Source organism: Syngnathus scovelli, chromosome 6, assembly GCF_024217435.2.
Source record: "Syngnathus scovelli strain Florida chromosome 6, RoL_Ssco_1.2, whole genome shotgun sequence".
NCBI classification, from domain to species: domain Eukaryota; kingdom Metazoa; phylum Chordata; class Actinopteri; order Syngnathiformes; family Syngnathidae; genus Syngnathus; species Syngnathus scovelli.
The window spans coordinates 15728266-15749502 of record NC_090852.1 but is presented as its reverse complement, the minus strand read 5'-3'; the positions used below and the strand labels follow the sequence as shown (position 1 = coordinate 15749502).

At 43.0% G+C, this 21237-nt stretch overlaps 2 protein-coding genes across 2 annotated transcripts; both read right to left on the bottom strand.

Moving 5' to 3' along the window:
* Positions 1 to 11088: 11088 nt before the first annotated feature.
* Positions 11089 to 16586, bottom strand: LOC125970382 (uncharacterized oxidoreductase YjmC). The gene is made up of 11 exons (XM_049722602.1): positions 16421 to 16586; positions 14012 to 14160; positions 13713 to 13901; positions 13570 to 13631; positions 13444 to 13497; positions 13267 to 13365; positions 13061 to 13196; positions 12756 to 12874; positions 12530 to 12625; positions 12252 to 12362; positions 11089 to 11772 (listed from the first exon to the last, which is right to left on the bottom strand). Exons 1-11 carry the CDS (start codon positions 16426 to 16428, stop codon positions 11707 to 11709), a joined length of 1089 nt encoding a protein of 362 aa, XP_049578559.1. The 5' UTR covers positions 16429 to 16586; the 3' UTR covers positions 11089 to 11706.
* Positions 16587 to 17085: 499 nt separating this feature from the next.
* Positions 17086 to 21228, bottom strand: LOC125970385 (interferon-induced transmembrane protein 5-like). Its single transcript, XM_049722610.2, has 2 exons — positions 20929 to 21228; positions 17086 to 20000 (listed from the first exon to the last, which is right to left on the bottom strand). Exons 1-2 carry the CDS (start codon positions 21145 to 21147, stop codon positions 19779 to 19781), a joined length of 441 nt encoding a protein of 146 aa, XP_049578567.1. The 5' UTR covers positions 21148 to 21228; the 3' UTR covers positions 17086 to 19778.
* Between the last annotated feature and the right edge of the window lie 9 nt (positions 21229 to 21237).

Below are 21237 nucleotides of genomic sequence, written 5' to 3'. Positions count from 1 at the left end.
CACCAAACAAATCAGAACTCAAATTCAAGTTGATATTATTGAGCTGGCCTCGATCCTGAATCTCCAGGCTTGCGACTTTTATGCTGACTGGACCCGACCTAACAAATTGTGTCTTCAAAAGAGGCTTTTAATTAAAAAAGCTTGGTAATTATTGCTCTGCTTTTATGTGTCTCATGAGTGTCATCCTCCCTCACCCTCCCTTTTTTGGACTTGGTCTCTACAATCAGCTGTCTGGCCTCCTTTCTTGAAGCTCATGTCCCTTCAAAGAGTCAAAGCAGGGCCCCTCTGTGGTATTAAATATCTTTATTAAACTGCTGCTCCAAAGGACTCTCCCCCCTCCATCTGACCCCCTTTGCTTCTTTTCTCCTCTCTACATCCCAACTATCCCCATAAACTCGGACCCCGCTGGCCCGTCTTCAAAGACTCCCGCCAGGCGGCTTCTGCCGGCGACCCGCTGCGCCGCAAGACCTCGCACAATGGCCTCCGCCGGGCCCCCGCCGCGTTAAAACCAGGCAGACTCCACCACACTTGGCTAGGCCACATCTGACGGCGGGGCGGGGCTCGGCCCCCAGGTCGGGTTTTCGAGAAACAGCGGAAGGCGATTCGCAATTGGTCTTTGTGGCCCGCGTCACGGATTGGCGAGCGCTGGCAAAAGGACGGGGTCGAGCTTGTCAAACGGCACATCTGTTTGGTCGGCCAGGTAGTGTCGCTCTGAACAACAGATGGCATGCTACAATTTGTCCCATCAAGCTAGCTCCATTGTCGCGGTACCTGGTCCAGACAATGTGGGTTCCGATGTTCTGGGTGTCATGGAAGATCCTAATTGTAAAAGTACACTTTGAAAACACACACACACGCACGCACACACTGACTGCCGGCCGCAGCGCACCCTTTGTCCGCCACAATACGAGACCAGGAAACAAAGGCGCCGTTGCGGACCCGGAGGAGATTTGGGAGCCTCCTGTCACTCAAAGCCATTGTTGACGTGTGCAGGGCTCAACGCACAATGCTACTTTGTGCAAGGAGAGAGGACACACCCTCCTTGTTCCTCCTCCGCCTGTATCACTACCTCTTATCTGCCTCGCCATCACATTTCTCTACAGCTCTCACAGATTTTTGACTCCCCCCCCCCCCGCCCCCCCTTTCCAGTTTATTGACTTCATTCCATCTGCATTTTTTGCATCTCATATTTGGGCAATAACTCCAAAAGATTGAAGTGCATGATGAGCATCTGTCACTATGGTAAACCACTGTGATGACATCGATTGGACAGATGTCACAAAATCTGGGTGCAGTTTATTAAAAAAAAAAAAAAACTGCTTGGTTTCCACATCATCACTTGCCACATGTGAAAATGATCTATGGTTTACTTCTGACTGTTTCTCTTGTGCTCTGTAACACGAGCAGCGGGTCAAGCGGGTCGAATAGAGTCGGGTTTTGTTGTGAAGGCCAAAGGCAAGGCTGCTTGCGCTGGCTTGGCAGCTTCCCCGCGACCCCCGATGACATCACATGACGGGCTACGCGGGCGGGTCGAGACCATTCAGCATAAACGGAGAGTTAACTGATGGCACGCTAGGACAGTTGCGAGCATTTGATGCACGTGTGGGCCGCTGGACTCGGAAATTTGTTTCTGTGAGAGATCATCGCGTTTGCTGTTATCCAATTTCGCTAATTAGTTTAGAAAACAATGAGGCGCTCTAAAGCAGCCGCGCCACACTTTGGCTGTCACGCAAAAAATAATATATAAAATAACATGAAAATAATAATAATAAATATATATAAATAAAAATATAGAAATGTAGTCTGTGTGGAAAAAACACACTACACACCTACAACTTGTAGCAACAAACATCGCAATCACACACACATGCATGCAGACGCACACAACACACACACACACACACGCAGTGATTACCGCCTAAGGCTTGAGGAGCTCTGAGTGGCCTGTGCCGGCCTCTTGAGTCAACAGGAGCAGGAGGTCAAAGGTCAGAGTTGATAGAAAAGAAGGCCAAGGAGAAAAGGGAGGGAGGTGTGCTTTTGGAGGGAACAAACATTTGCAAGGTGGGGGAGAGATTTTGGCGGGAAACCAGAGGAACACTAGGAAAGGGCCACCTCTGGCAGACAGACGGTGAGTCAGAGTCTGAATCACGCTCGCACGCACAAAAGACTATCCGCATGCGATGATGTCATTCTCTTTTCCTATAGCGCAACGCTATAGAGGCATGACTCAGCAACCTCTGTGTGTGTGTGTGTGTGTGTGTGTGTGTGTGTGTGTGTGTGTGTGTGTGTGTGTGTGTGTGTGTGTGTGCGCGCGTGCACACATGGGGGTCAAGGTCCACATGTTCAGTCTGATGTCACTTATCACTGACTAATCCTCTAAAACATTCAGAGGGCGGGAAGTAGTCGGGAAACGGAGGGAAACTTGTGTTTGTGTGTATTTCTATTGTCCACCACCTTGTGCGCTCTCACACACACACACACACACACACACACACACACACACACACACACACACACACACACACACACAGGTCATTAACGAGACAAACTCGGCTCATTTAAGCTCCCAGTAAGTGCAAGAGTGGATGCATTTTAAATACCGCAAAAGGCTGTTAAACAGCCCGAGGCATTTCTTTCTATTGTCCATTTTTATTGGCGGCGGCCATTTTGGCAAATGATTCACTTTGGATCTCAACATCGCCCCGCCCCCCCCCTAGTATCGGTGCTGGGACGGCACTTTTGTAAATTTCCAGGTGATGGACAGAAAAATGGCAGTGAGGGCTAAAATTCCTTACAAGCACTCTGGCTATTTTCTATTCTATATAAAGTCTGGCCCCAAAAGTATTTAATTAAAATTCTGCGCTTAGGTCATAAATGTGACATTGAGAAGCACAACCTCCCGCTTTGACCGAGAGTGTGACACACAACTTGACGCTCTCACCGAGTCAGCATTTCCTCCCGATGAGCGGTGTGTAAACACATCATCAACTCTGCGGAGGTGAAATTATTTGACAGCAGGACTCCAAATCAAACATCCCCCGGAGCTGGTGTGGTAAACGAGTGAAAGCTCAGTGGACACAAAACATCTCCGAGGGATCTATTAAGCCAATTCAGTCGGGGGTGAGATGCTCATACAAGTTCTGGACCGATTTTTGTCCTGAAAGGTGAAACACACAAGAGGAGCCACACCTTGTTTATTATTCATAAAGCAAATCAAACTTCCCCATTGAAATGAACTGTAATGCCGTTAATTGGGGCTATATCTTTCTCAAATTACAAAATTTACAAATTAAATTTTGTGCCTGTCTGCAAAATTGAGGTCACGAGTCTTCAATCAACATTGGACGGCTATTTTTGGAACTCGCAAAGAAGCCGCACTGCCTGCTGACACAATTCACACGTGATCCCAACCACAAATCTCTTGCCTGTAAATTTGCGGCAATTCTACTTTTTTTAAACAAGTTTCATCTATTCATACTAAAACGACAACCATCAGGAAGTGAAAGCGACCTGGCATGTGGGCGGTGGGCGAGTCCACATGTAAACTCAGCACATTACTTGGAAAACGTTGACTCTCTTCTCCTTTCCGCTGAGAACTTCACTGAAGTGTTGCGGATGGAAGGTCAACTATAATTCGGGCTCAAGTTTAGCCCGAAAATCCGAGTCTAGCTATCCACGAGCCCGAGGGCTTGTTGGGAGTCACATCAGTTTTAACGCCGATGTTTTTCGAGTAAAGTGACATGTTTGAAATGCTTGTTGGAAGGTGAACTACACCCAGGGGCGCTCTTATCTCTTCTCATCGCGAGCCTCGGGCCTCATCAGTCACTAAACTCCCAACGTATACGTTCTCTTATGTAATGGACACCGCGGGTTCACTTTGCCTCCAATTTGCTTTCTGGTTCTCATCTAACAGTGTCGGACGCACGCGGGGACAAGTTGGGCTTTAGTTTCTGTTGTCCATCGCCGTGGCAACAGCCCGCTTGACTTGACTTGAAAGTTTGTTTGTTTGTTTGCACCCAGGTGAGAACAATGGGAGGAAGAGGGCAATGCCTCCCCCCTCCCTCTCCCCCTTTTGGTTACACAAAGCAACAACAGGATCTTTCTTTATTCATCATCGGTGACACACGAGTCTTGTCATGAGCATTATTTTGAAATCATGCAATTAATTTTATTTGAAGGTGCAGCTGGACGGGAGGAGCGGATGGACCTCTACTGCCCCCTTGTGTCAGCTGTGAGAATGACTTCTGAATAGTCTATCCTGTGAATCACCAAATGTTGTCCTCAAATATTTTATTAATTGTACTCGAGTACAGGTGCAGTTACTTTAGAAGGATGAGATTCATAAAGATGAATTTACTTAAATATTCAGTAAAAACTTTGTTTTGCCAATGAAAATTAACGCAATATACAGATGTCAAACTACAGGCTTAACATTTGTAACTTTCTTAAAAGTGTAAAAAAGAGAACAGATGGTCAACTACAGCGTTATGATCACGATCAAATGTGTCAGTAGAAGTCTACGTGGGCGCGCCTTTACCTTAAACAAACGCGCAGTGTGTTTCCAAAAGTGAGACGGTGTTATTTTAAAGCTCAGAAACCATAAGCAGACACAAATAGCACATGTCTTGGCTAATCTGTCACTTCGACCCAACCCAGAAGCCCAAAGACCAAGCCCACGCTTTCAAACCCTCCTTTATACCAACAAGGCCGCCTCGTGCGCCCAAAGCATCTTCACGGTGGTCAAGGTCATTTCCATAGATCTCAAAAATAGACAATCGTCCCATACTGTAGGTACATTGTCAAGAATTGTGAACTACCCCCGCAAGAGTTTAGTCTAAATGGGGAAAAAAAAACTTCAGGAAATGTCCCCAATTATCTTTAAAGTTAAATCTATGAATAGTGTTGCAGCCACTATTTTACACAGAGCGCTCTTTCACATCCAGTACAATCACCGTATGCACACAAACACACACACATGCACACACACGAAGGCAGACAAAGACATGGTTCACCCCAATGAGGGTGTGGTCGACCAGAGGTGGGCCGCCAAAGCGGGGGTGGGCACGAGTTTGTTTACGTTTTAGATACTGCAGAAGATGATGAATGAAGCCTTGTTAAAAGCGACAACATTCAACAGCACATCTTTGTTTTTGTCGGGCTATGTATAGTGTGTAATATGTACTTTCTGACCTAACACATTGTGACTGATGAAGGGTGAGGAAACATTGCACCCTGGTGGTGAGGTTGGTTAAAACAGGTCAGAGAAGAATTTTTTTTTTTTTTTTAAATTAACCATAAGACTTTGCTAAATAGTCTGCTTTTTTTTTTTTACATTTTTGGCTCGTGGCTTTCTCATAACTCAAGACAACAAATATTTTTTAAATAATAGTATTTTTGTACTAATTTAATAATTTTTAAAAAGTTATAATTTAAGCATTTATTTAAATTAGCCAAGGCCTAATTTTGTTTTTAAAATGTAATTAATTTTTCTCCTCAATTTGCTGACAAAAAAATGCTACACCTGGTCAATATTTACGATCTTCTATCCTTGTGTGTGGTCAGCACTTATTTTGGTCAAGCAAGTGTAACGAACGATGGCCTATTAGGAAGCGACTTTACGGATTGTCCAACACAAACAGAGCAGCAAATGGTTGGCGTTGACCGCCACCCAAGTCCTTCTACACAGAAGAGATGAGAATTTAAAAAAATAAAAAATAAATCACTATTCCGAATATCCAGAATATCCCTGCGACAAAAAGTTGACCCCCCCCAAAACCAACAAATGATTGCACAATATGTTCTGGAACAAATGTTGGCAATCTGGCGCGTCCATCTTTCTGGACTTTATTAACACAATATGTTCATGAAAGAATTTACAGTCCAAGCATCGGCGGCGCTTTGCAAAGCCACTCGGGGATCTGTCGGTCATCTGCCATCCATTGTTGGCCTCTTAAACCCAGCGTGCATTCCCCCCCCCCAAATTAATCAGGGGAGGTCTTAAATTAGCCCAGCGCGATTAAAACGCGCTGCTGATGCTTAATGAGGTGACCTCGGTGGTCATTAAGCAATTCGCGCAATCAATAAGGGATCAATGATCACCAGCGGCCTTTGCGGCTTGGAGCAGATGGACGCTGGCCACTTAAGGCAAAGTGTCGCTGGAGCGCACTAACGAGGAGCTCTTCTTTGCGCTTTATGACGCAGACAGATGGATTATATGATTGCATGGCTGCCCCCCCCCCCAACCTCCCCCATGACTCTCCCCTAAAGCAAAGCTTTTATTTTGCCACCCTCAGCAACTGAGGCTAAGCCCAAAAGCCTCAGATTAATAGTTTTCTCTGGATTTATTTGCAAGTAAAAGCAAAATAGAAGGTTGGAACTTATTTTGATTGACTTCAAGTACACGTAAATCTTTTTCTTTAGTCAGATTTTTTTTTTTCCCCCTCGCTCCTGACCCTGGTGTGACCAGACTTTTTAGGACAAAAGAGCTCGGCTTTCTGTTCCATCTCGTTCCCACCTCCTCCTCCTCCTCCTCTCAAATTTGACTCATTTTAAACTCCCCCCCCTCGACCAAACCAAACAATCACAACAGCAGCCCCCCAATGTGCCTACGAGCATGCGGTTAAAAAGATGCCATCGGTTCACAGACAAAAAAAACGGTCAAGTAAAGGCGCCTGCCAAATTACAACTTCAACATTGAATTTGCTGGATATATATATTTTGGGAAAGTGTTAAGAGTTATTTGGTTGTCTTGGTGATACAAACACATTTTAAACATGCAAATGTAAAGTACGGTAAAGTTAGCCTGCTAAGCTATTGGCTAATGTTCCTTAAGGAAACAGTGAAGCATTTCCGTTCACTTAAGGAGGCTTAGAAAAGAAAATATTTACTTTTATTTTTTTAATTTATTTTATATTTCATTTTACTCTTAGACATTTTTGTTTTAACTAAAAGTGGTGATGAAAGCGCACAGTAACGTCAGCTAGCTTGTTAGCTTGAATTCAAAATGATACAATACGGTACACTTGAACAGTTTTGTATTAGACAACTGCTGTAGACACTTTTATAAAAAATAATTCATAGAAAAAATAAGTTTGACTGAGCACTGTGTAGGACCAGTTTTGATCAGAACTGAAAACTAGCATTTTGTTACTCTATACTTTCATTGAGGCCTGTTGGAAAGAAAAAGTCACTTTGTGAAACTTGCCAAAATGAATAACGGTGTTATTTTTCTTGGCTAAATCTCCTGGAATTAGTCATCAACACTATATAGGTTTAAATAAAGTGGCTTTATCCGAATTATGTTGCACTTAAAGAACATTTTCCAAGTGGTTCAACCCAAATGTCCTCAACCACCTCCCATCATTTATTAATGGGCTTGAACGTTTTAAAAAATGTCTCTATAGCTGAGCATGTGTTTAAATGGATCACTTTTGGCAGTGATGTCATTGCCCCCTCCCCAAAACACACTCACATAAAAACAGGCTGTGTTTCCCCGGTAGCACTGACCAGCTGTCTCTCCTGCTGCTCTCAGCTGATGGAGCACTGAGATGCAGTTGGGGTGCGGGGGGGTCTGGGGTTCCGACAGCTGAGCAGATGCAGAAAGCCTCGGTGGGTTCGCAGGGGAGGAGCTCTTTCCCAGCCACCCCACCAGCCGTGCAGCAGACCCCCCCATACCCCACACCAGCTGTTATTATGACCACAGCAAAGTTCCATCCGCATCACTCTGGACCAAAATTATCTCAGCGTTAACATGCCTTGAAATGTCCCCCCCCTCGACCCCCCTTGAACTATGACCCCAGACGTGACAAAGAACTGAATTGTTTCGAAAGAGATATTGATCAGCACATTGACATGGAAATACGCAACACACTATGATAGGATCGAAAAAAAAGGGGGTCAGGTCACCTGCCGGTTCGATGGTGATGTCAAGCGACGCAGAGTAAAGCAAACAAATAAATAAGCAAGTCAAATGAATTGAAAATGACAAGCTCTCTGAGCAAAATTAATTCACGGAGGGCCTCGATTGGTTGCAATCAGCGCTTGGTTACAATAAATGTAAGCAGAATTAAAATGACGTCAGACATATATGCAAATATTGATGCACTCTTGTGATGTCACTGGAGGATTGGTGTGGGTGAGGGGAGAGGAAGAGTGAGCGACCAAGCAAGAGAAGAGTTTTTGTGTCGGGTGGGTGGGTGAGTGGGGGGGAAGGCCCAGATGGATAATGGATGGGAAGTGTATTTCCAGCCTGACACCCAGCAACGAGCTAGCCTGCTGACACATACGTCCACCTGACACCCAATTATGAATGAAGTTGACTGTAAAACTAAATTAAAATATTAAAAATAAAAAAAATAATATATGATAATATAATAAATATGTATCATATAATATAACAAATCTAATATAAATATAATGTATAATATAAATATAATATATATATAATATAAAATATAATATTTAAAAAAATTAAAAGAAGAGAATCACGTTTTAACTGCTACGGATTACACTGCCCTCTGGTGGCTAATTCAGAATCAGCAACACGAACTTTGAACAGAATATTTCATACAAAAACAAATGCTCTGTTTTTATATATAGTCAATTTATAGTCAATCATGATAGCAATCAAATCAAACACCACTGCTTTCATCATTTGTGTCTCTAGCTGCATCGATTGAATGCAAAGGTTAAGTATTGACGTTATTGATTTGAACTCAGGCCTGAGAGCGCAACAAGCCATTTTAGCAATTGTGCCCCGAATGGTGGATTGATTCTAGTTTTAATCACCCGCCATTGGAGCTGTGGTGTGAAAAATATAAATATTATTCTCAAATTTGATAACTACAGTACGTGTACGAGTAGGACGAGTGCGCGGCCATCCTGCACGATTTCCCCGGCGGCCTCTCGCAGGTGGCCGAGCAGCTGTCAAAGCGCTTTTGGGACCTCACAGGCAGACAAAGGCCGAGCAACACCTCAACAGTCTGCTCACGCTTTGGTGTGAGAGCGCAGGAACATGCCCACTGAGGAAATTCATTTGGACTGTTTGACCAAAGGGGCTCGCACCAAGCACCTGGCTGAGACGAAGTGAGAGATGAGGGCACACATCAGAGTCAAGGCCAAAAATGTTGCCTTTGTGAGGGGGACAACAGCTGCGTAGACCCAACCAGGAAGTCACTCCACTTCATTAACGACCCAGCAGGAGAGCCCCCCCCCAGCCCCTCCAACGCTTTCCATCAGTCCTCCCTCGGACCTGTCATTTGACTGGCAAACATAAAATTTAGGGCCCAAAATAAGCACGAGCTGACCTCGATGTTGGAAGCCCCGCCCCTTTGTGCATCTCCAGCCGGCAATAGTCGATCACTTCATGATCGTCTCGTTCAGCGAGTGATGTCCGGGTCGCCCCTCAGCACCACAAAAGAAAACACCTGTTAGAATCTTCTTAATCCTCAACAGCAGCCCTGTTCTCGGGAGTATTTGGAGTGGGCCCCAAATCTAATCCACGAGAGGGGGGGGGGGGCACAGGGCCAAGGCCAGCGCAGATTAGACCCCCACCACCACCCGTATTTCGACAAGGATTTCAGTCGGCCCCTTAATCCTCTGACTCGGGCGGGGGGGGGGACACATCAACCTTCCCCCAAACCTAATGAACATGTCTCCCCGTTGACCAATCACAGACCACGTCCAGGCTGACTTCCTGTTATTACCCCCCCACCCTCCACATAAAGACACACACACACACTCTTTTTCCCCCTTCCCAGGACTGAAAGCCTATTGATTTGTTGATTTCTCTCCTTTTGTCTGAGGTCGGCCAAGTGCTAACGAGACAACTAGGGTCCGAGGCCTGGTGCCAGGACTTTTGGCATGGGAGATTATAGGCCTGATTTGGGCATCCATCACGCCCCCCCTCATATCGCCAGAGAGGTCTCTTCCTGTCTCAGAGTGGAAATGCTATTTAACACTGGTTCCTTCAAGTGGTACATAAAAGAATCAGTTATCTAAATATTCACAAGGTAATCATATTTTTTTTTACCGTGTTAATATAGTTCTCTTATTGTACCGTTGTTTAATTAAATTAAATATACAGTATAGTAAGCTGTGATAAGCTAAAGCTAACCAGGGACCACAATGACGAAATAAAGTTCATAACATAATATTATTGATTGAATTTGGATAAAACTGTAAAAATACAACTTAACTGAAAACAAAAGCATGTTTTTTATTATTGTGTTGCAACTAACAGCACTACTTTGATATTCCTAAACAGTACTTTGTCTCCATCTAGCGGCCAATATTCACTTCACAATACAAGCTTCATTCCATTACAGAAAAGACTGATAAATTGAAATTGTGTGCAGTCATAAATACAGTCAAAGGGCGGCGTATAAAATGTTCTCAAATAAGAACATTGCTACTTTACAAAAATGGGACACAATTAAAAATGACCATGGAAGTGCTATTTTGTCATTCTTGTGCTCAGCCAAAACAAATAAACGACAAAAACAATAATGGGAACGTCTACTCACCGTAACGTGTCTTCTCAAGTTACGCGTCGAGCTTTAGCTGAAATTTCAGACGACAAGCTTATTTTTTTGGTAAATAAAAAGTGAACACGGTCTTCCTCAAACTTTTGACAAGGCCGCAATCAGACGTCGTGTGGTGACTGTAGTCGCGTGACTTCCTGTCTTTATTTGATTGGTGAAAGACGTCAAATGGCGGTCAAATGAAACAGAGTTCAAACTGAAGGGCTAAAAGTCTACTTTTATAATTTCTTCTTGTCAAAAATACTCGCGTAAAAGTAAAAAAAAAAGCATTAAATATCTCGCAAGTATAATTTATTCATTCATTCATCATCCGAATTAAACCAGGAATAAATGTCCTTTTAAGTTTACAGCACACTATTCTTCTCTTTTAAGTTATGTATTATTATGAATGATTGACTTCTACACCTATCTATGTGTTCAGTTTAACTTCCTAAATGTTTTTTAGTATTTCCTTATTTTAATCTTTCCTTTGTAGTACACATTTTAAAGCAATGATAAAATCCTTTATAGGATGTCAAATACCAAAAAAAAAACGAGGACAAATACGTTTTTTTTTTTCGTCTGATATGGCTTTTTATTGGGACTAATAAGGCACTTGAAATATTGCTGGCAGGAAGATACTTTTATAGTTTGTTGTATCCATCCATCCATCCATCCATCCATCCATCCATCCATCCATCCATCCATCCATCCATCCATCCATCCATCCATCCATCCATCCATCCATCCATCCTTTATCTAAACCGCTTATCTTGACAAGGCTCGCAGTACATGTAAAAATATCAAGTCAGTTCCCAATTCAATTAAAAAAAAAGTTCTGTCTTCCAAACATCACATGGCCGCTTTCACAGTACATTCACTCATTTCTAACCGGATTTGTTCACTGAGTTGTCAACTGATTGACAGCATCGGCTAGACTTGGTGTTAAGGCAACGTTTCATCTGCACAATCGGTAAAGAAAAACATGCAAAGAGAAGCAAGCTGAACAATTTGAGCTCAAAGTAACAGCCGAGTTGTTCGTATGTCAGACATAATAAATTTGACTAAAACATAATTTGACACAATTCTCATTTGTCATTAGTTAAAGAATTGGTTTCATTTGGTCACACTACTGACAAACACCAACCAGGCTGAAGAAGCCGAGATGATCTCCAACTTGTCGCTTCTACTCAGGAACAATTTTGTCACAAGGCAGCAGAGGACTGACGCCCTCTCTCTTGGCACATTCATTCTGAAAGTCAACAAAATATTCCAGAATGAGAGGACATTTTCTAACGAAACATTTTTTTGTCTATTATTGTAGTAAAACTTATTTTTAAATTTTACAATTTAATAGTAATCATGTTTTTAAGTTGTCTCTCAACAAAAATGCATTTTTTTTCGTATTTCTTGTGTGATTTAAAAAAAACGCCAGTAATTATGAAGTTACCCCTAACGTCCACAAGGTGGCAATGTTATAAACGAAACAATATTTCACGCGGTGACTGCTTCGGTTGCTGTAAAAACAAACATTCAATAACTATAAATATGAATGTATTGTATTACATTAACTGTCGTACAGATGAATTTTGATTTACCCAGAAAATATTCCATTTTTAAATGAAATATTGAGGATAATTGAAATATTATTTTCTAAATCAAATATAACAAGCTGCTTCAGTGCTTGCACTGTGTGTGAACATGATTTTTGCGTGTTGTGCTTACACCTACCATATATTTGACGACGTTGATATGATATGGGATGCCGCCCATCTTCTCACACTTGGCGATGTTGGCCCTCTCGGGATCTCCGGCGGCCAGAACAGGAGCGTCGTCATCAGCCTGCAGCACAAATACGAACAGATTTTTTTTTAGATACGCCTCATTTCCATATTTATTCACTTACGTCTGTATTACATTTGCTAAGTATTTCTATAAACAGACAATTTTATGCTGATGCTTTTTTCCGCCTTTCCCAGAGCCCGTTGCCCCTGAACCCAAACACTCACAGGGTCCAGTTCTCTATGGATAGCCAGGAGGTCCTCCATGCGGTCGGTGAACCCGGGAGCAAAGTTCTCCGGGTTGATTGCCACGAAACACTGACCCTGTGAAAACACACACACACACGCCACTTGATTTTGACATCACGAATTCAAGGCCTCACTGCAAATAGTAAACATTCACTGGGTCAAAGGTCACATGAATTTGCTTAACCCTCAAAACTGTGCAACCTACCAAATCTGCAACCCTGTCGGTCACTTTCCATGTGCGGATGTGTTTGCTGTATTTGGCTCCGGCCAGGATACCGCAGAACACTTCTACCATCATCCCTAGGCCGTAACCTTTGTAGCCTCCTAACAACATACACACACCATCATACAGTTCAGTTAATGAGATCCAATGCAAGAAGTGTACCAAATTACCTTTAAATCTTTTAGTAGTGCGTACATGGAGGGAGGTCATGTTTATTTTGATCATAATTCATAACATATGGGTCAATGTTTTGTCAATAAAAGACTCGACGGAACATCCGGGCAGACCTGTGGCCTCGCTGCCACCGATGGGAACCAAGCCTCCTCCGTTCAGAACTTTCTTAGGGTCGGTGGTGAGCTTGCCCTTGGGGTCGCAGCCCCACCCCTCTGGGATAGTGTCGCCGCGACGGTCGTGCAGCTCCACCTGTGTCCACAAGGGGGGGCGGGGAGTGTCACGCCAAGGAAGTTCCTTGTTTAAGTTTGAGTGTCCTCACTTTTCCAAGGGCGACCGCCGATGTGGCCATGTCCAAAACGAAGCTGTCGCCATTTTTGGACGGCGCTGCCACGCTGAGGGGGTTGGTACCTAAAGTGCACTACAAATAACACCTCGCCTTCGTGAAGTAATCCTATAAAATATTTTATCATGAGGGGGATTCAGAAGAATGGCTCACCTCTTTTCCACGTGTGGGGACCACCAGAGGGGACGTGTTGGTGAAGGACATTCCCTGTGATGAGGAGCTTTGATTAGATAAACCAAAACGAAACGGCGATTGGACTTAGAGACGTTTTGGACTCACGATCATGTTCTCCTTCAGAGCTAGCATGGCGTAGTGGCCGGCAATGCCGTAATGGTTGGAGCCTACAAGATACATACGATGTATTATGAGGGAAAAAATATCAACAAGTATCATATAAAAACATTTTTTCAAGGCTAACTCACCGTGCGCCACCACCCAGCCGATCCCGACTTCTTTGGCCTTCTTGATGGCCAAATTCATGCAGAAGTTCCCCACCACAGGGCCCAGGAGGTTCTGCCCGTCCACGAGGGCCGTGGCCGGACTCTCCTTTTCCACGACAGGCTCGCCATCCTTGGCGCAGATTCCCGTCTTAACGTCTTTCACGTACATATCTGTCGGGAAAAATAGTCCAAAATGATATTTCAAGGGGCGTGGCCTGGTGAGTGACATCACTGTGCGTGAGCGTCTGTGTGTGAGCCGTAGCCCACAACAGCTCACTGACCCATCCTGTTGAGTCCGTGGCTGTAGTGACCCCTGTGGTCACCCTCCACCAGAACCTGGGCCAGGCTGCGGGCGTGATGCTGCTTGGTGCCCACCGCCATCATGCACCTCTCGATGAAACTCTGCACCTCCGCCTGGCTGATCAAACACCTACGCACAACCGGAGAGAGACAGAAGTCAAACGCTGCAACGTTCCAACCCCCAAGGGGAGTGCATCGGGTTCAAAAAGACCCTGCCAAGAACACAATGTACATCTGCGGTGCTTCAATGCACATCTGCGGTGCTGAAATGCATCCGAACGAATGATAACGACGCAAAGAACGTTTAGATAGAACTGCAACAAGGTCTCCACATGTGGATGGTGCAATGTTGGGGTTGAGCTTCGAGCTCCAGCTCCTTTGTCTGACTTTTCTAAATATATTTTTTCCCTTCTGCTCTGCATTCCTAATCTGGGCTCCTCCTCAAAAGGCCATAAAACAGCTCTGCTCTTTCCCTGCTTGTCACATGCTTGACGAACACCAGTTCTCCTGATCAGCATCAGATGCAGCTTGTTATGTCACCAAGAAGAATACACTTGAAAGATAAGCGCTAAAACAGAACAAAAACAAACAAACACAAAGGCGCTAATAACCACCCAAATGGTAACTGAAACCCTTCAAGGCCTTTCTGCCTGCGTCCTTCGATTGTTTTCTCATCCTTTTTTTGTTTAGGGGGGTGGGGGGGCTTGGGAAGGTCATAACTTTAAGGAATGTGCACAATTGCATCCAGATGTGGATCGTGGTGAAAGTTGGCAAAGACAAAACCAGATCATCTTCAAAAAAATTCTTTGTTCTCCACTGTGTTTCCTTTTACTGGTAATCATGTGACTTTGCTTAAAAAAAAAAAAGGGTGAGAAGCCTGCATCGGCTTAAAAAAAAAGTTGCTTTATTTTCTGTGGATGCCCGCCAAACAATACAGAATGCTTTGTATTGTATTTATCAAAGTTGACTTATCACAACAGGGATTATTTTTTTTGGGTGAGGGAGTTCAAGTTGACACATTTGGTTTTTGTTACAACATCACACCAACACAGGGAATGCATACATGGGTTTGCGTGTAACATGAGCCCCAGCAGCAACAGGATGGGGAGGGGGGGGAGGGGAGGGGTCGGGGGTTTGCTCTAACGCATAGCAGCCCTTCTGGCACCGTCAGGATCCCCCGTGGAAACTTATGGAATAGCTTACATAAATCACAAGGGAAAGATAGATACACTAACTCATTTTAGGATTTTGCATAGAGGAAGGAACTTATGAACAAAGAACTTTTTTTTTTTTAAAGGGCTGTATGTATAAGTTTGCCCTGAAGGTGGGGCGTGACCACTCCCACCCGCCTGACACTGCTGCTATTTACCAAAGCTCTGCTGAAAAAACTTGGAAAGAAGGAAAACAGGTCTCACGTGATAAAACTCAAAAGGGGAACGGACATTATTCACATTATATATAACATAATGAGTCCATCAATAGGCTCAATTATCTTGCCAAACTCGACAAACTAAAAATGCTGGTACACCGGCTCCCTCTAGTGGTAAAGGTAACAATCACTGAATTAAATTAAATACAAATTAAATAAATCAAATTATGCATAATGATACACTGGCTCGAACTAGAGTTCAGTTCAGCTGTATAAGTACAGTATATTTCCATTTAACCTTTTTGAGATATTTCTTATCCAATGTTTACTTATGTGCATTTTTTTATTCCATATGCATCTTTTATTTTTAGTTAATCATTATGTAAGTGCAGTACGTTCCTATTTTTAAACTCCGTGTTAATGTTCAAATCGTGCAAAAGCGCATTCCTCCTTGCTGGCAAAGTAACACTACGCAATTGACCGAGGAAAAAGTCACATGATCTGCTTCTTTGACAGTGTAGGCGACATAAGAACTTTTTTTTATAACAAGCAACCAAGAATTTAAAAAAACAAAACAACCACTGTTGTGCAACAAACACCCACACAATGCAGCAGAACGAGTTGAGAGCGCATAATGCTGTCCGCATTGGTGAACACTTAGCCCTACTACGCTACTGTAACATTCTACCGTGTTGTACTTGGTGTGAAAAGTTTGACTTAGCTCCATATGTCTTCATGTGATACATTCCATGAGTGAACTGAATATTGTCAATCATGGCCATTCGACTCGCATGCAGGGTGTGACAGAAGAAACCCAACACCCCAGGACGTTATCAAGGTCGGAAAATTAGAACAATATGAACAGAGGAAGCAAAAATGCAGAAGTTTGCATGCACGAGCATCAAAACGAAACACACTTGAATGTTTATGATTCCAATGCAAAGGCAGGAAGTGAAGAGTGAGAACTTCAGGAGTCACCTTTGAGTTGACCTTAAAATGATCAAAAAGGCCGCTCGCTCACCTGCTCATGTTGCCTGTCGTGTGTTGTTGTGATTCCCTCCGATGCAAAAACAAAAAAGGAAGACTGGAGCCCTCGCTTCAGCTCTTGTGTTGTCTTCACTTGGCTCCAACTTGCACTTTCAGCTTTACAGACCTTGGCCACGCCCACCCGGGGTCATGTTTTATCAGGTATGTGTGTGTGTGTAGAAGAGTGGGGCGGGGTGTGTATGTGTTGAATGTGGGTGTGTCCCGTGTAGGAGGGTTGTTACATTGGCCTTGTGGTGTGAAGGCATTACGTAAAGTGGAGCTGCTGTTGATCGATAAGATGACCGCTTCCTTTCGACTTAAAAGCATGCCGAGGCCTAATTTTTTTTTTTTTTTTTTTACAGCCTCAAATAATAAGCAAAGATGACTAACTGGAGAATACAAAGTATTTTTTGGACTTGCGGTGTACTTGTTATTGCAAAAACAGTTCAGAAAATATTTGATGAGGTTTTTTTTTTTTTTTTTTTTTGCCAGCTTTTGACACTGATGACCTTTGGCAGTCGTTTGAAAATGCACGTTCTGGCGCCCACTGGTGGACTTAACTCTCATTACAGCCTGTTAAAGTTTTAGTTTAAAGAACTGCTGACAACTTTGCGATGATATTTACTGAAGAGTTTCGCATCAATGGTGGACAGGGGGGCGTGTTAGTTTAGGGTTTAATGATAAAAATGAGGAAAGGAGCATGTGACTTGTTTAAACAGCTCCATTTGGATTAGATCAAATGACTCCGGCTGTGTGAGTGCTCTGCAAGATGTTAAAATACGGAAAAAGGGAAGAGGAAAATGTCTCATGAACAATAGGAATGATTGTGCAGCGAGACTTTTTTTTTTTTTTTTAAAGAATCAATTGAATGGGCCCTTTCATTGAAATGCTGCAACAAGGGAACTTTTGAGAAGAAGAAACGGGGCGGGGAAAGAGAGCCACTGCATTAGGTACACCTGCTAAAAATAATCATATCTAAATTCCAAATCTATTAAGATTACTGCCTTTGTGAAGCTCAAAATGTTTAACCTTTGTTTGACACTGTGAAAGTGGTTTGCTGTAAAAGTTTGGTGAATATTATTGTGGTTTGTTGGCGATTTTTAAGATACAAATTTCTGGAACACAAAAGGTGAAGCAACACATGTTGAAAGATAAGACACAAATATGCATTCTTTGTCCTCTGCGAAGATAAAAAAACAACTAATAATAAAATCACTAGCTCAGCAAGAAAAAAGAAAACAGTTAATGCAAAAAAATATTGCAAAAAATTTTCACTGAGTGTGTTGACCTTCAGCTGTGTGGAGTGAGCGACATAAAATACAGCAAAAGTTGTTTTCAATCAGTCTTTACATTTTTCTACTCACCATCCACTTATTATATTTTGATTCATGTTAGAGAATGTTAAAAAAAAAAAAAAAAAAAAAGCAAGTCATGTATATTTTTGCCCCAAATGTTAGCGGACAACACCCAGAAGCAACATTTGAACACGCTGCCTTCTTCCAGCTGCAAGCCTGTAATTCTCCTCATGCCAGACATCTGCAACAATTTTCCCGCCGCCGCAAAAGGGCAAAATAGAAAGTTGCAGGCCCGAAGCTGTCATTTGCTCGTGTATAAATAAAGAGGGCAGCTCAAGAGAGGTGGTCTAATAGGAGTTGAACGCTGGGAGGTCGAACCAGAAGGACGCCCAGGTTGTAACACGGTCCACCTTAGCAGAAACAGCTGGACATGCAACCCGACATAGAAATTAAATTACCTTGACAAGCAGTTTTGTAGGGAAAAAAAACTATAGTAAAAAAAATGCAGATTGTAAAAAAGTATGGAGGGGAGAAAACAAATTACTAAATTGCCACGACACATCACATTTCAAGCAAACGGGTCACCGTGGCTGTCCGGAATATCGCGTGATGTCATTTTTGAGCAGCTGACACCTATGTATAATGTATAGCTCCACATTTGGACGCAGCCGGGATGAAAGGGAAGCGAGAGCGGAATGAAAACGTTCCCGGATTCGTGTAAGTGGCAGTTGGAAAGCAAAGCAAAGCTGGGTGTAGGTACATGAGCAGAACCGCAAGAACTTTACATCCAGCCCAGTCCAGTTGGAAAGGAAGGAAAGGCACGGGACAAGAAGCAGCAACAGTTATTAAAAAAAAAAAAAAGTGTTGAAAATTATATATAATAAAAAACTTTTGAAAATTATATATGTTAAAATTATGTAAAAATATATATAATGTATAAATTGTGTAAAACGTATGAAAATAATAATAAAAATACAGCATATAAAACATTTTGTTCAGCATTGCACTGAATTTTGTGGATTTATTAAAAGTTAACAAGAAAAAGGACCAAAAAAAAAAAGATAATATAATGCATCCAGGGTATCCTCAAAAAATCGACACAAATTCTGAGCCAATTCTTACTCAACCGATCTAAATGTCTAAAAAACAATCCAATGTATTTACTTTTTCTTTTGAAGACAGCTAATTGAATTAAATCAGCTATTAATTTAACATTTTGAGAAATCTTTTGCATGTGTCAGACTTCATTTGTTGGCGATACCCGGAGATGCTATCTCAATGAATACATGACAATAATTTGAGCATGGTTGCGACTTCTGGATTTCCTTTTTCTACCTAAAATGATTCCTTACTTAAATCGGTTTCGTCTCTTTAAAATACAAACTCATGCTAGCAAAACTGTAATATATCTTTAAGGCTGAAAGAGATTGTTGCCCCGTCCTTAATTTATCACAAAAACAAATCTTTGGCTTCCATCAACGGCTATTTGTTGTCACGACTAAAGATGTTTCAAAAGCGATAATTGGATTCAGTTGTGGGAAGGAAATTCATAGACGACGGACGGGGCTGCATAAATACAATAAATATATATAACATATTTCAAGAACGGCAGCTTCCAAATTTACGACACTAAAGGAATGCGACAATAGCTCAAACTTTGGGTTTCGGTCACAGATCCAAATTTGTCCGGAATTTTTTTGCAATGTTGCTGTTCATGTTTCTCTGAGGTGTGAGCTTCACTTCGTTTAAAAGAAAAATGTACTTTGTCGCCATCTTGAGGCATTGTTTACATATAATTTTTTGTGTGGAAAATTACTGGTAGATTTTCGTAATTTGTGGCAGGGCTTCGTCCCAATTCCCCACCAATGGGGGAGGTTCGCTGTGAATTGTAGTACTGCCGCATCGCTAGCCAAATAGAATCATGAAAAAGCTGCTGAGCTCAGCACAAAACTAGACCTGCAGCACGCTAGACTGCCTTCCGATCACACCACGGCGTCACTTCCCCTTCAAATCAAAATCGGTAAAAAAAATTTGCCTTGCTCGTTTTGTCCGGTCCGTCTACCAGCTGAAGAGTTTCAGGAAATTCTGTAGGCCGTCCTCTCCGAGGAAGTCGAAGGAACCCTGAGAGGAGCCCAGGTGGACCAGCAGGAGCACCAGCAGGGCCACGGCCAGGAGAGGAATCAGAAGGTTCCAGCCCGCTGCCAGGATGTTGTACCACTTGGCTTTATCCGAGCACTCCTGGGCCAGCTGCAAGTTACCCTGCGTCTTCTGATCACGGGCCTAATTGGGTCAACAACAAAAAAACATTATTAATCTGTAGTTTGAGGAGAAGTGGAAAGTAATTCAATCCAAGTCCAATTTTGGAGTACAGATTATATAACTATTTATAGCTAACTGGCTATGTTAGCTATATCCTAGCATAATGCTATAACACAGATCTGGGGTTGGGCTTTGTTTTAAAACTATTGTTTTAGGTTTTGATTTGGTTAAGATTAAAGTTGGGGCTCATGGGATGCTTCTACAGATAAGCAGTCAGGTCTGGCTTCTGGCTTAGGGTCAGAGCTAAGATTAAGTTTGAGGCTAACAGTAGGACTTGGGTTGGGGCTAGCGCCAGCGACATGAATTTCGGTTTTTGGTTTAGGACTAGTGTCCTGCTCCTACAGATGTAGTTCTGGGTTTAGGCTTTCTGAACTGCTGCTCTTTTCAAAGCTGTCAGGTTCAAGGATGATACAGCTGTTTAATTTAGGAGTAACCCAAGCTTCGTCGTCGTCTTCTTCCTCCCTCTCTAATTTCTCTTGAGCACTCGCCCACCAAGAACATGGCAATTACGCCATTTTTAACCACCCGGATGAAGCCGCCCAACATCTTTAATTAGGGACTCCTGGCCAGTCTGCTGCTGGTGCATGAAAAACTTCTGTACACGCTGTAGTTTCTTCTTTTTGGCTCCATTTCTTGTGTTTAGAAGGCCTGATTTTGGCGACACAACAGCTATCACGATGACTCTCATCTGATCAAACTGAGCTTCAGTGACAAGATCTGGACGACCTGGAACTGCAATCTTCTTGTTTGTTGAATTAAAAAGAAAAATCAACTCAATATTAGTTTAATTAATCCAAAAAGATGGGGAACATGCCAGTCCTCAATAAAATGAATTTTTCTTCACGTGCCAGCATATTTACAGTAGTGAAGGTATGGTGGTGGGGATTACCTTGATGGAATACAGGAGCGCCATGAATCCCAGGCAGCAGAAGTTCACATACATGGTGTTGCACAGAGACCAAAAGATGTAGTCCCGAGGTGGGTTCTCGCCCACGTTGCCCATGTTGACCGCGGTGGAGCCGGCTGGTTTCCGGGCAGACTTGCAGTTGGTGAGCGGGGTGCAGTCGGAGGGGTAATTGTACGAATGGTGGTACGAAAGGTTGTCCATGGTCGGGGCAACTGAGTCCTGGTTGATGTTTGGCTTTTAGGGAAGCGAGCGAGGAGATTCAGTGGAAAGGAGCCCCCCCGAGCAAGAGCT